At 35.2% G+C, this 13,791-nt stretch overlaps 1 protein-coding gene across 3 annotated transcripts in view; it reads left to right on the plus strand.

The window, feature by feature from the left end:
• Asah2 (N-acylsphingosine amidohydrolase 2) overlaps nt 1–13,791 on the plus strand; it is a 104,455-nt gene that overhangs the window by 81,313 nt on the left and 9,351 nt on the right. For 2 of the 3 annotated variants that reach the window (XM_003473912.5, XM_023566718.2), the window contains exons 14-19: nt 3,184–3,299; nt 4,722–4,816; nt 6,510–6,549; nt 7,527–7,622; nt 10,656–10,751; nt 12,724–12,870. In XM_003473912.5, coding sequence (XP_003473960.1) covers nt 3,184–3,299; nt 4,722–4,816; nt 6,510–6,549; nt 7,527–7,622; nt 10,656–10,751; nt 12,724–12,870 — 590 coding nt within the window. Of the gene's footprint in view, nt 1–3,183; nt 3,300–4,721; nt 4,817–6,509; nt 6,550–7,526; nt 7,623–10,655; nt 10,752–12,723; nt 12,871–13,791 lie in introns of those variants that run through there. The other variant, XM_023566719.2, reaches the window with a different exon arrangement.

Consider the following 13,791-nt stretch of genomic DNA (forward strand, 5'->3'; position numbering starts at 1 on the left):
CAGATTCTGTAAGAACTTCAGGGAAGACCTGTCACTAATAGCCGTAAAGCTCCTTAATGAATCTGAAAGAGAAGAGCACTGCTAAGCTCATTCCTGGAAACTAGAATTATCTTGATCCAGGAAAGGATTGAACACAAAAAGAACACTATGAGTCAATCTCTTAATGAACATAGATGCAAAAATCCTGAATGAGATAGTGGTAAACACGCAACAAACCATTAAAATGATCATGTATCAAACATCACTCCAGGGATACAAGGATGATTCAACACATAGAAATCAATAAATGTAATACATCACATAAATAGAAGCAAGGACAAAAACTACAGGATCATCTCAATAGATCCCAGAAAAAGACTTTGAAAAAAAAATTCAGCATCCACTCATCGAAAATATCCTGAAGAAGATAAGCATTGAAGGACCTAAACTCAATCTGATGACAGTTGTTTATAGCAACTTAGTGCCATGTCATATTAAATGAATAACTGAACATTCTCTCTCTCTCTCTCTCTCTCTCTCTCTCTGTTTTTTTTTTTTTTTTTTTTTTTTTTTTTTGGTACCAGGGATCAAATTCACAATCTTGCACTTGCCAGGCAGGCACTTAGGCCACTGAGCTAAATCCTCAGACCTTGAAAACTAAATGTTTGTTCTCTAAAGTCAGGAACAAGAAAAAGTTGTCTACTATCACTACTTTTGTCCAATATTGTAGTCGAAACATTAGCCACAGCAGTCAAGCAAGAGAAAGAAATAAAAGAGTTACATATAGGAAAGGAAAAGCTAAAGTATTATCTGCATATAACATGATCTTCTACATAGAATTCCACTATAAATCTCTTAGAACTAATAAATTGTGCAATGTAGCTGGATACAGAGTCAATGAACAAATATTAATAGCATTCCTGTATATCAACAATGAACTCAAAAGAAAGCAGGAAAACAATTCCATTTTCAGTAGTTTAAAAAGATTAAAAACTCAGCAATTACCCTAACCACAGAAATGAAAAAGTCAATAATGAAAACTACAGTATGTACTGTAAAAAAGAGGGTTGAAGAAGATATTGGAAAATGAAAAGATAGCCCTCTTTGTGGATTGGCAGAACCAATGCTGTCAAAATGGCAAAATTACCAAAAATTATATATATATATATATATATATATACTTAATGCAATCCCAATCAAAACACCAACAGCATTCTTGTTAGAACTAAAAAAAAAAATCCTAAAATTTATATGGGTATAGAAGTGACCCAGAATAGCAAAATCAATCCTGTGCAGTAGGAGCAAAACAGGATTCATCAGGATCCTGAATTTCAAATTACATTACAAAGTTAAGCAAAAAATGGCACAATAGTGAAACCAAAACAGGCATGTTGAACAATAGAAGCAAACTCAATATGCAGCAACATTCTTAGGCACATTTAGCCTTCACATCGTCCATAAAGAGGCCAAAAGCATACACTGGAGAAAGGACAGTCTCCTTAACAAATGATACTGGGAAAATTGGTTGTACACAAGCAGACAATTAAGTCTAGATCCATAACTGTTGTTCTGTAATCAAATCAAATAAAAATTAGTCAAAGAAATAGTGTATAAACAGAAACACTGCATCTGTTGGAAGATACAATAAGTAAAAACTCTTTAAAAAATAAACATAGGTAAGGATTTTGTGAAGAGACCCGGTAACACAAGAAATAACATCAAGAATCAACAAATGGGATTGTATCAAATTAAAATGTTTCTGAACAGAAAGAAAATAACCAACAGAGTGAAGAGGCAATCTAAAAAATGAGGAAAGAAAATTCCTGCCACTGCTCAGATAGCAGACTAGAATATAGAAAGAACTCAGAAACATTTTGCTTTCCTAAAATAAAAGACCCAACTAAAGATTTGATAATGGAAATTAATAGAAACTTCTTGAAGACAAAATACAAATGGCCAATGAGTACATGCCAACATGTTCATTATCTTTGGCCATTAGAGAGATGCAAATCAAACAATATTGAGAGTCTGTCTTACTCTGAAAGAATGGCTGTCATTGAGAACTGAGAAACCAACAAATGCTGGTGAGGTTGTGGGTAAAAATAACCCTTAGTGTTGTCATTGGGAATGTATATTAATACAGTAATTGTTGAAATCAATACAGAGATTCATCAAAAAGCCAAAAATATAAATTCTATTTTACCTAGCTATACCTATTTTTGTTATTTTTTTCCAAAAGCTTCTAGGACATCGTATTATAATGATCCATTCATTCTCACATTTATCACAACATACCTCATAACAGCTACATTTTGGAAGCAGTCTATATGCCCATTAACAAATGAACGGCTGTAGGAAATGTTACATGTTTACACAACAGAGTAACTAATCAGTTATAAAGGTAAATTTGAGTCATTTTTAAGGAAATAGATGGACCTTGAGACCATAACTCTAAGGAAAGTAAATCATACACAAAAGATTAAATACCACATGGCTTCTTTTATGTGAAAAATCTGAAATACAAAACATTTAAAGAACAAAACAGAAGATATTTTGCAGGAAATGTGGAGATATAAATTGTGGAAATGTGAAGGGAATCTAGAGATAGAAGCAAGAAGGCAGAGGAAGTAACGGGGAAGCAAAAAGATTTAAGTTGATATATATATATATATATATATATATATATTCCCCATAATCAATGCACTCATCATGTACAACAAACATTTTAATAAAAATACATGAACAAAAATAAAATATAGCAGGAAAAATGTCATTTAGTTCACAAATTTATAGTTAGTCATACACTAGAACATACATGACCAAGGAAAGTAGAAATGAATCTTTGTACGTACTGAGCAAAATATGTTCTGCTATTCTTTTGTTCACATAGGAGATCTATTTAAATGTTTATTATTTTATGATGCACAGCAAAGTCTCCCCCTTTTAATCTTCACAGTTTGAAATTATTGAACAACAACTTTTTAAAATTTATTTATTTATTTATTTATTTTTGGTACCGGGGATTGAACTCATGACCTCCCTCTTGCCAGCCAGGCTCTTATGCCACTGAGCTAAATCCTCAGCTCATTGCACAACAATCTCATTAAAATTTATTAAGCTTTGAAATGATTTTCTACAATGTTTGTCTATTTTTTTCAGGGGATTATTTCCAAAAACTCATATTAATCATAATATTCCCAACAGGGAAAACTGAAACGGATCCATTTTGGGAATCCCTTCGGGACCAGCTCTTGGGCAAACCATCTTATGAAATCAAAGAATGCCATAAACCAAAGCCAGTCCTTCTGCACACTGGAGAGGTAATGCATCTTAATCATCACAGTGAAATTAATATAGGGATGCATGTGTTCCTATGTAAAAATTTTAATTTAAATGATTCCTGTGTGTCTAAGGACATAGAATTATGATTATAAAATGTAACAACTTCTTGATTCCCTTCCTTTTTTTAAAACATGTTTGTAATACAAAATATTTGCATCTTTATGTGGAGTTGGTTCATGTACATAACACAACTTAATTCCTTTTTGGTCCCCTTTTCTCCTCCTTCCTTTCCCTTCTCTCCATTCCTTGATTCCATTTCTGCTTGAGAGAGATCTATCTCACTTCCTATCATCTGTTTTTTATTTTCTTCTTATTTATACTTTGAGTTTCTCATGTAAGAGAAACCACAACAAAGGAGAAGGGTGGGAGGGGGAAGGGGATGGAGAAAAAGAAACGAAGATGTGTTATTCTCTGCACCAATTCTCCACAGGGAATGCAAACATCGAGCACTGTAAAACACATGCTAATAAAGAATAAATGAAAAGAAAAATATACTGATTCACCTTATTGCATTTTTGAGAAATAAATAAAGCAGAGCGGTGAGAAAGGAAAGTTCAGAATTCATTTATGCTGGCTCCAGGAAAGCAGTCTGCACAGAATCTTTGCAGGGAAAAATATCTAAGTCATATACAAAGACATGTCTGGGTCTCTGTTCTTTCACACTTTACGTAACATTATTTGCTAAAGCAATCTTCTTTGGAACACATCCTTTTGTATTATCAATGACACTATTTCAGTATTCATAGAAATATGGATTGTTAGGGTAGAGGTGTTTTTAAAACAGATTGTTTTCCTAATAGTTTATTAAAATTCCTAGAATATATTTCTAATACTCTATTAAAATTCTTAGAGAATAGAGAAAAAAAGAAAGGATGGAGAGATACATTATTTGACACTAATCTAAATATGGAAAGAATATATACTCTTGGAGAAACTTTGAATAAAAAGGTACAAGACTTGGGAATTGTAAAATTAAGGTGCCATTACAGTAAAAACAAAAATCATTGCATTCAGCTATTCTAAATAGCTTTCCTTATTCATAGTATATAAAAACAGTCACAATACTGTAGGACAATGGTGGTGAAGCACGGCACAGGTGCCACAGTGAGCTGTTTGTTATCACTGAAAGCTCTAAGGTTTTGGCATCGCTCTTCTAGGAGAATCCTTGGTTATTTGTTATTGTGATTCCATAATGAATCAAATTCACTGATAAGGTCAGGTTAATGAAGCTTTAGTACTTGAAATTTACATGTCATGACCAGGACTAGATAATACCTGTATAGTATATTTATTATCCTCATTATATATTAGAAATAAATCCCATGATAGGAGAAAACCCAGTGCTTTTAATTCTGTGTCTTTCTGTTCACCATAGACACAAATCTTGCTTCTGTTCTTAGATCACAAGACCTCATCCCTGGCATCCAGATATTGTTGATGTTCAGATGATTACTCTTGGGTCTTTGGCCATAGCTGCTGTCCCTGGAGAGTTGACGTAAGTTCTTTCCATCTCTCAGGGAGTGTTTGTTTTGTTTTTCTTTTGGAATTAATTCTTATGGAAAGATACTCCTTGATGTTCTACTATGCTTACATTTCTATTCATACTCTGTTTTGGTGAATTATCTGAAGAATAAGTCTCTTTATGCCTATTATTGGCATGTAACCTAAGGAAACTATAAACATTTATGAATGTACTCTAAAAGTAAATGATGCCATGAATTTTCATGTTATTTAAAAACTTGAAATATCTTTAAATATAAGTGCCCAAAGCAATCAATTTAGTAATAATGTTTGAAACTTCTTGTATAATCTTTCCTATATCCGTAAGTAGAAGTTTTATGTTTTTCCAGTTGCGAGGGCCTGCATCTTGGAATCACTCCAGAATTATGTTTTTATTTTTCCTTCTTTCAACCTTTCAGCAAATTCTGTTCATTTTTGTCATCTGTAATACTTTCTATCATTCTCTATATGGTCTAAGTCACCTTTATCTCTCAATCACATTATTATAATATCCTATCTGATCTGCTTCATTTTTCCCTTAATTTTCTAGAACATATCCTCAAATGGCAGCCAAATTAATTCCTTTGAAGCGAGCCAAATTATGTCTCTTCTTTGCTCAAATTCCTCCAATAGCTTCCCATCTCATTGCAGGTAAATCCTTAATTCGTTACACTGTCGTGTGAGTTCCTACACGACCTGTTACTAAGCGTGTTCTCTGACCTGACTTCTCACCAATCCCTTTGTTCTTGCTTGCTTCCACTGCCCTGGATTCATCGTGCTGCCGAGACTTGCCAGGGAACACTCTCGACACAGGGCCTTTGAATTGATGGTTTCTTCTGTGTGGAACACATTCCTTCCAATTACCAAATACTTTATTCCTTCTGTTCTTACCCCAGACCTCTCACAGGATGCCAGCCCTTACCACACTCATAAAACAGTCTTCATTCACAACCACCACTACCACCAGCACAAAAAACCCATCATCAGCGTCACCATCCACACCCTTACCTTGGTGATCACTACCATTTCCATTCATGCTTACCCTGGTAATTGTTTCTTGTTATCTCACTTTTAAATTTGTTTGTTGACTCTCTACTCCGTAGGAAATAAGCTCTATATTTTTGAATCATAAACACTTGGAAGTAAGCCTGGTATAAGGAAATACAGTTTTACTAAAGGATTAATTGTATGAATGAAATGACAAGTTCTTTGTGAGCAGGAATCATAGTACACTTTTTCTTTGGTTCAGTTCTTATTAACAAAGACCGAAACTGACGTGTTTTGTTGAATCAGTGAGTGCGTAAAAATGACAACCTTTTGCTAGCAACATTCACTGATTCTGTTTCTTCCTTTGGTCAGATTAATTGTTTAGTTTGTTTGTAGATAGGACAGATGGAAGGAAAAAGCAATTCTGAACTTTAGCTTCATTTTATCATTCATTTCCTGTATAATTTTACTATTGTGTGATGGCCCAGAGTAACTTTTTGGCTTTTACCACAGGTATTTTTGTATACTTACATATATTTGAAATAGCAAATATTTATGTAATTATTTTCTTGTTTTTATTATGTCTTTGTCATATGTGCTAAACAGAAAACACTTACCTAATTCTCTTTTCTTGACTTTTACTACCAGTCTCTCCTTATCCTTTCATATATTCTGAATAGAAAAACATTTTCTTGATTTAGGACTATGTCTGGACGAAGACTTCGAGAGGGAATTCAAGCAGTAAGTTAAATATTAAGTGAAATAGCTACATATTCATTCTGTGTCTCTATGATCTGATATCTCTTAAATTGCTAGTTCTGAAAATGAGTAATTTAATACATTTTCCTATAGTTTCATAATTCTTAAGATTAATGAGTAGGGGTGAATATTAAATATTGTGTGTATAAGAACCAGATTTAAAAACACAAGGGAGTCATTGTCAGGCTAAAACATTTTATTGTTATTTATGTTTAAGTAAGTTAAGAATTGATAACAGTTTTATGGATTAGCTAAGAAATAATCCTTACTCCCTAATCTTTAATCTTAAAGCTGTAAATAAAATGTCTTAGTCACTTTCTTGTTGCTGGGATATGATACTCAACACCCACAGTTTAAAGAAATATAGATTTATTTTGGCTCAGTTTCTAGCCCAGAGTTTACTGACTTAAAGGCATGACAGCTTGCACAGAGGCAGAGCAGAGGAAAAGCTACTTACTTGTGACTGGCAGCCAGGAAATAGAACATGACGAATTGAGTCAGGGGTGAACACATAGCTTTCACAATATGCCCACAGGGATCTGCCTCCTGCAGCCAGGTCCACCTCCTATCAGCAAGTCAGCTGTAACACCCCTACAGCCAATGCTCTCCTTACAGCTCCGTCTATGACCACGTGAGGCTCTTGGGAGACATCTGGATGTAAACCATAACATAAATTATGTCACATTTTGGGAGTTCTGTGTATTATGTATATCTATGATTTTCTTTATATCCTTTGAACATAGGAAATACTATAAACAATTCTATAATGACATTTAAATAAACATCTTTTTACATGGAACTAGAGAGAACTATTTGAGTTTTAATATTGGAAAGATTTTTGTTCAGAGAGACATCTTAAGCCAATAATTCACATCAGTGGTTGTACCTTAAATATAACTAGGATGATAATACATTTAAGATGAAGAGGAATTTTACTGGGTTCTACTCTCCTCTCCTAGGAATTTGCATCATATGGGATGAAGGATATGACTGTAGCAATTTCTGGTCTATGCAATGTTTACACACATTATATTACCACGTATGAAGAATACCAGGTAAAGTAGAAATTTTCTCATCATTTAAATGAATTGTACTTTGGCCAAACTTGTGTCAAATGCACACTTTCTAGATTTTCTCAATTTTCTGAGAGATGATTTTATTTTAATGGAATTTAATAAATTTTAACGGATTTTAATTTAATGGAAATGTATGAGAATAGTTAAGCCAGAGCCTCTATCTGGGAATTCCAGGTACATCCTCTCCAAGTTCAGGTCAGAATTCTAGTCTCTGATTTCCATCTTTCCTCAAAACAATAATTTTGTCAGGGATACTGCTAGTAAGCATAAATTACTCATAATCGTGTGGCTAAGCTGCTATAGAGCTTCGAAAAACTCCCAGTGACAGTAACTCTTTATTGAAGTTAAGCATTTTGCAAATGTAATCTTAATAATTCTTGCAGTACATGTAGAAACAGAGTATTATTGTATCCATAATACATATCAAGGAACAAATCCTTGAGGTTTTGGAGAGATTTGTGACTGGTGTTGCTTCTTTGTTTATAAACAGTGCAGAAATCAACCCATGTACTTTTTTTTTTTTTAAACAGTAGCAGTTTTATTAAAGGTAGGAAAAGAAAGAGACTCCAAAGAGTGAGTTTGGGCCAATTAAAAATAAGAAAATAAATGCAACCTATATCTCGAGGATGAGCCATCTGTGTGAGAGAGAACACAGTGGCCTCTTTATGCTTTTTAACTCATTATACTTTTTAACAACAGTAGTTAAACACATGAAAACAGTCTAACATCCCACAGTGAATGTTTTCTAATATACCAGCTGTTTATCATGGCGGACCATGCACAGGCAAACAGGGACCTCTTGGCAAATATTCAGTGGCACTAGAGGTAAAATCTACCCTGCTGCCTTCTCTTGGCTTGACTGAAAGTTCCTGATTTCTAGGGAATCCTCAGATAATTGCCTTACAAAGATAAAAGGTTTGTTTTAGCTCATTATTTTGGAGGCTTTAATTCATGATTGGTAAACGCATTGTTTAGGTCTCTGGTTGAGGTTTTGGACTTGTCCCCAATGCCCAAGTCTTTCCAGGAGCCCATTTCTCCATGGTTTGCCACCGCCCAATAGTCCCTGGCTAGGGGCTAACACTTTACTACCAGGACCTTCGGGCTCATTCTTGAGCCTAAAGAAAGCACTGTCGAACGTGAGTGCTTACCTATGGAAAACTGGGATAGGAATAATTGTATTCTTTTTTCCTCTACTTCATATTATTTATATTTCCTTCAATGATGAATGTAGGAAACAAATAACAATAACATTAGCAGTACCTCCCACTCTGTCACCAGTAAGAACCAGATATTATAATATAACATACAGTTATAGATCTGAAAATATCTATTATTCTTATTATTTTGAAATCATAGTAGTTACTCAATCCACAGCTAGGTCTTATTATACAATAGCATAGTAAAGAAACATATTATCATATCACCAAATTGGTTTCTTTTGTTACTATCATCAATTTTATTTTGAACCATTATTCTGAGAGAGGATTACAGGTCTTTGCAGACTGACAAAGGTGGCCAGGCCTCCTCCCCACAAAAAAGGAAAGAAAGAAAGAGAACCCTTAGTATCTCGTCACCTTGTCCAGGGACGTGCTCCAGCGAAGATTACCATTAACTCATTAATTAACTAGCTCCAAAGATACGTGTTGTGAAAGGCACTGTAACAGATATGTGTTGTGAAAGACTTTGGAATAGAACAATGTAAAGACTGCCACTAGACCCTGGCTACTGGGACTGAATCTAGCAGAAAGAGAGGAGAGTAAATGATTGCATTTTGTGTAAGCATGTGTTTGGTGACGTAAAAACAGGGAGACAAAAGTACTAAGCTGGACTGAGTGTCTGAGGACAAGGACTGGGAAATGTTCCGAAGGGGTAAGATCTGTCTGAGTTTTAAGAATGAATAAGGATAAGTCAGACAAGTAAAAATGGAGATGGTGTCTTATATAGAGAAGCAAGCATACACATCAGCAAGCAGGAGGGTGAGACTCAGCATCCAGGCAGACCATAATTAGTTGAGTACCTTGTAGTGAGTATGATGAGGGTGATGGCAAGGGAAAAGCCACAGTGAGAGTAATATTGTATAGCTGATGGAGTTTTATAACCTGTGCTACAGAGCTTTGACTCAGTAAGAGAAGCTTAGAGGAACCGCACTAGGATTCTAAGCAAGAGAATGTTTCGATGTATTTTGTGATTTAGAAAGGTCACTAGGATGGCCATGTAGAAAATGAATTGGAAAGGAATGTGTAAAGACAGAACTGATTAAAAAGATGTAGTTAACATCTAGGTTACAAATGAAGGTTTGAAAAAGGTAAGGGAAGTAGAGAAGAATGGGCAAAGTTAAGAGATGTGTAAGGAGGGAGAATGACAAGATCACCTGATCCTCGTGTGACATACACTGGGCTTCAGAACACAGCAGGGAAAGCAGGTGTGTTTGGAGTGATGAGTGCATTTTTAAACTGACTGAAGTTACCTTGGAGTTCAGGTAAAAGGAGATGCATTTGGCTTTGTTTCATGCCTCTATTACGGGTTAAAATCCTGTAGTATGCTATCAACACCCAATTTGTCCAGGAGTTATTAGAATATTTCCCCCATGTTTTTCTCTTCTGATGTATGCCCTCAAAGAAGTATTGCAAGTATTTACAATAGACAGAAACTCAGGATATAGCATCTTATTTCAGATTAATTGGAGAGACAGTCTAAATGACATAAGCGAGGAGAATCCATTGCATTTAACAAGTAGCTGATGGGAGCCATTATTTTGGATGGTAAATGGAAATGCCCATTCTCTTTTTCCTAATAAATACTGCAGGGTTGGGGATATAGCTCAGTGGTACAATGCCTCCCTGGCAAGCACAAAGTTTTGAGTTTGATCTCTGGCACAAAAAATACCCATAATGCACATCGGAAATTATCCGGGCTTATATGAAATGCCTAGTTGTCACCCTAAAATACTACACCTCCGTAAATTAATCAAAACATCAAAATAATGTACTCTTCTCTTTACTTCTCCTGCAGGCTCAGCGGTATGAGGCAGCATCTACAATTTATGGACCACATACTCTGTCTGCTTATATCCAGCTCTTTAGAGCCCTTGCTAAGGCCATTGCTACGGTAATCAAGTATTGCGTGTATGTCTGCTTGTTTTCTATCTGTCTGCCTCATGGTGAGGAGATACAGAGGAAGCAAAAGAAAACCTTGTATCTCACATTTTCAATTTTTGGGGACAATTTGAATGTTAAAAAGCTAGGGGCTTCTACAAAAATTACAGCTACATAGCATCTCTAAGAAACAATGAAAATCTACTGCCAATAAAATTCCAAGTTAGTTAATGTCCTTTAGCAGTGGCTACTTGCCTCATAAACATCACATGAAGGAAGGAGATATTATTTTCCCTCATTTTTTAGGTAAGCGGAAAGGCTGCAAGATTGTAAATGATCAGGCTTGCTATAATTATACCTGGAAGCCAGACTCGTGTTTTCTAATCCTCATCAAAGGCTCTCCAACTCACTGCAGGAGTTGATTGAGTAGGTCAGCAACGCTAGCATATCAGTTGTTCACATTATAACATTTCTGGAATTGAGATGCAGCTTCCAGTCAGAGGAATTCTACTATAATAATTAATAACATTATTACTTTCATGGTGGTCCCTAAATAGTATGTTATTTTAAAGAATGGAGGATTAGATGTGATGGAATAGAATATTACCGTGGAATGCACACCTGAAAAACGCCACACAAACACATACTTATTTGATGAGATTAAAGTAACTTCACTTTAGAAATCTTTGCTTTGGGATATGGCTATTTTGAAGCTGCAATTGTGGTTTGTTTTCTTTTGTTTTTGAGAAATGGTCTCACTAAGTAGCTCAGACTGGTCTCAAACTCATAATGATCCACCTTCCTCAGCTTCCCAAGTACTGGAATTACAGGTGTGCTCCATCACACCCAGCTGCAGCTGTGGTTTCAGAAGAGTAGTTAACAAACAAAATAAAGAGCCTTGGTAAAAGTTGTGAAATGATTATGACGCAGCAAGTACAATAAATACCTTTCAAAGAAAAAATTAGAATGCATTGGATTGAAATAGTGAAATTGTTGTCCTGTAGGTCAAATCATTTGAATACTGGGAATTTCATAAATCTCCACCATTAGTTTACTGATTGTGTGTTTCAGATTTCAATATATCAGGTTTACTTTGCATGTATTTTAATTGATAATTATTTTCATCATAGTGCTCTCAGTTTTAGCTCTGTTAAAGTTTTTCAGGGAGTGATATTTAGTGAAGGCAGTTTTGATTCTTTTGTTTCATGGCCTACTTTATTGTCATGCATCTTAAGACTAGCTATGTGACTTTGAAAAAACAACTCAGTATCTCCAAGTGTAATTTCCCATTTTCAAAGTAAGAATTACAATCCACACTTATCCCATATACTATTGTAAAGATTAGACAATGTGAGCCTAAAGGACATTAAATACATATCAAGGGCTATTTAAAAATGAGATTTGCATTTGATTGCACCATTAAAGTGGCAAATTTCAACAAAACAAAACAAAAAAAAGTGGTAAAGTTTGTGGAAACCTGAATCAAGCCAGACAGGATGTAGGCTGATCTTAAAATCTGAAATTAAAAATGCTTTTATTACACTCTTTACCATAGAAAAGAATGGGAAAGGACTCAGAACTACTATGAATAAAACAGTGTCAACTTTTGTAAATTCCTAGTAGATAATGCTAGGGTCATGTTATGAAAGCTTATCGTGTGTCCAGTCCTTGTCCAAAGTCACACAGAATTTAAACTTGAGTAGTGTGGGTCTAAGCTTGCTCTCCGAGCCTGAGCTATTCTTCTAAATAAATAAAATAGCTGCCTCTCATCAAAACTGTCTTCTACTGACAAAGGCTTAAACTATGGATATCTCGGCTAACATTTTAGTCAGGGGTGTGTGTGCGCGCACACATGTGTGTGTGTTCAGGTGTGCACCTGTGCATTTCTTGCTTCCTTTAATAAAGGCATCTCTAGGGATGGAGGTCTGGGGAAATGGTCTTGGCTCTGTGTCGTACTTTCTTTTAGCAAATGCTTCCCATTTCAGGACACTGTTGCCAACATGAGCAGCGGTCCAGAGCCTCCAGTTTTCAAACAACTGATACCTCCACTTATCCCTAATATTGTGGATAGAGCACCGATAGGCAGAAACTTTGGGGATGTTCTGGAGCCACTGAGACCTCAATACAGAGTGGTAAGACAGAGAGATATCTTAAATATTTCAGAGACCTGTTTTTGGAGTTGAAGGAGATGATGTTGCTTAACGCCACCACTTCTTCTCCCCATACCAGGGGCCAGTGGTGGCGGGCATATGGCACGTGTGCCACAGCCCGCTCGGTGTTTTCACTGGGAGCTCTAAGAGGTTCATCATCACTTGCATATGCTGTGTTTAGCAAGGATAATTTTTTATTATTTTTACTTTTTTAGCAATGATAATTTTGACAGTTCTTATCTTTTCAGAGACTCTTCAGAAGTAATAAGAACAGGAAATACTTTTCTGGGGGTAATTATGTACAATTGAATTACTAAAATATAAATTATTTGTTTTTTAAAATAGATGGTCAAAGACCAATTCAATGGAGCTGAAAGATGGGTATTAAAGGTATCAAGGGTAAAAGAAAGCTAGAAATAAAACAATTATCTGTACCAGTATATTTTATATTGATCTTCTGGCTTATAAGCTTACTAAATCATTTTTTAGTTCTAACAGGTGGTGTTACTGTTTTCATATGTGTTCCTGAGGAATCTCAACCCATACTATACCATCTATAGATAATAACTGATTTAATTATTTTTTTTTCTGAATGTCTTTTTTTTTTTCCATTGAATGTTCTAGAATCCCCAATACAGTGTTTAATAGAAGTTGCGAGACTGGACATTTTTCGTTTGTTTTGTGTTCCTAGGAGGAAAATATTCAGTGCTCTTCTGTTCAGTATGATGCTTTCAGGCTTTTGTAGATGGTTTTGAGAATTCTTTAATAGATGTCTCTGTCCAAAACTAGGATGACTGCCATATTTTGCAAAAATATAGAAGAAAGCCCTTCTGAGGGCTTATTGTCTCCATATGAGGCCAAGAAACTCCATCGGGAGAAGGAGTTGAACCACTTGGTGGCTGT

The sequence above is a fragment of the Cavia porcellus genome, unplaced genomic scaffold, assembly GCF_034190915.1.
Source record: "Cavia porcellus strain 051 isolate PalLab524CR breed Dunkin Hartley unplaced genomic scaffold, mCavPor4.1 scaffold_28, whole genome shotgun sequence".
Classification (NCBI taxonomy): domain Eukaryota; kingdom Metazoa; phylum Chordata; class Mammalia; order Rodentia; family Caviidae; genus Cavia; species Cavia porcellus.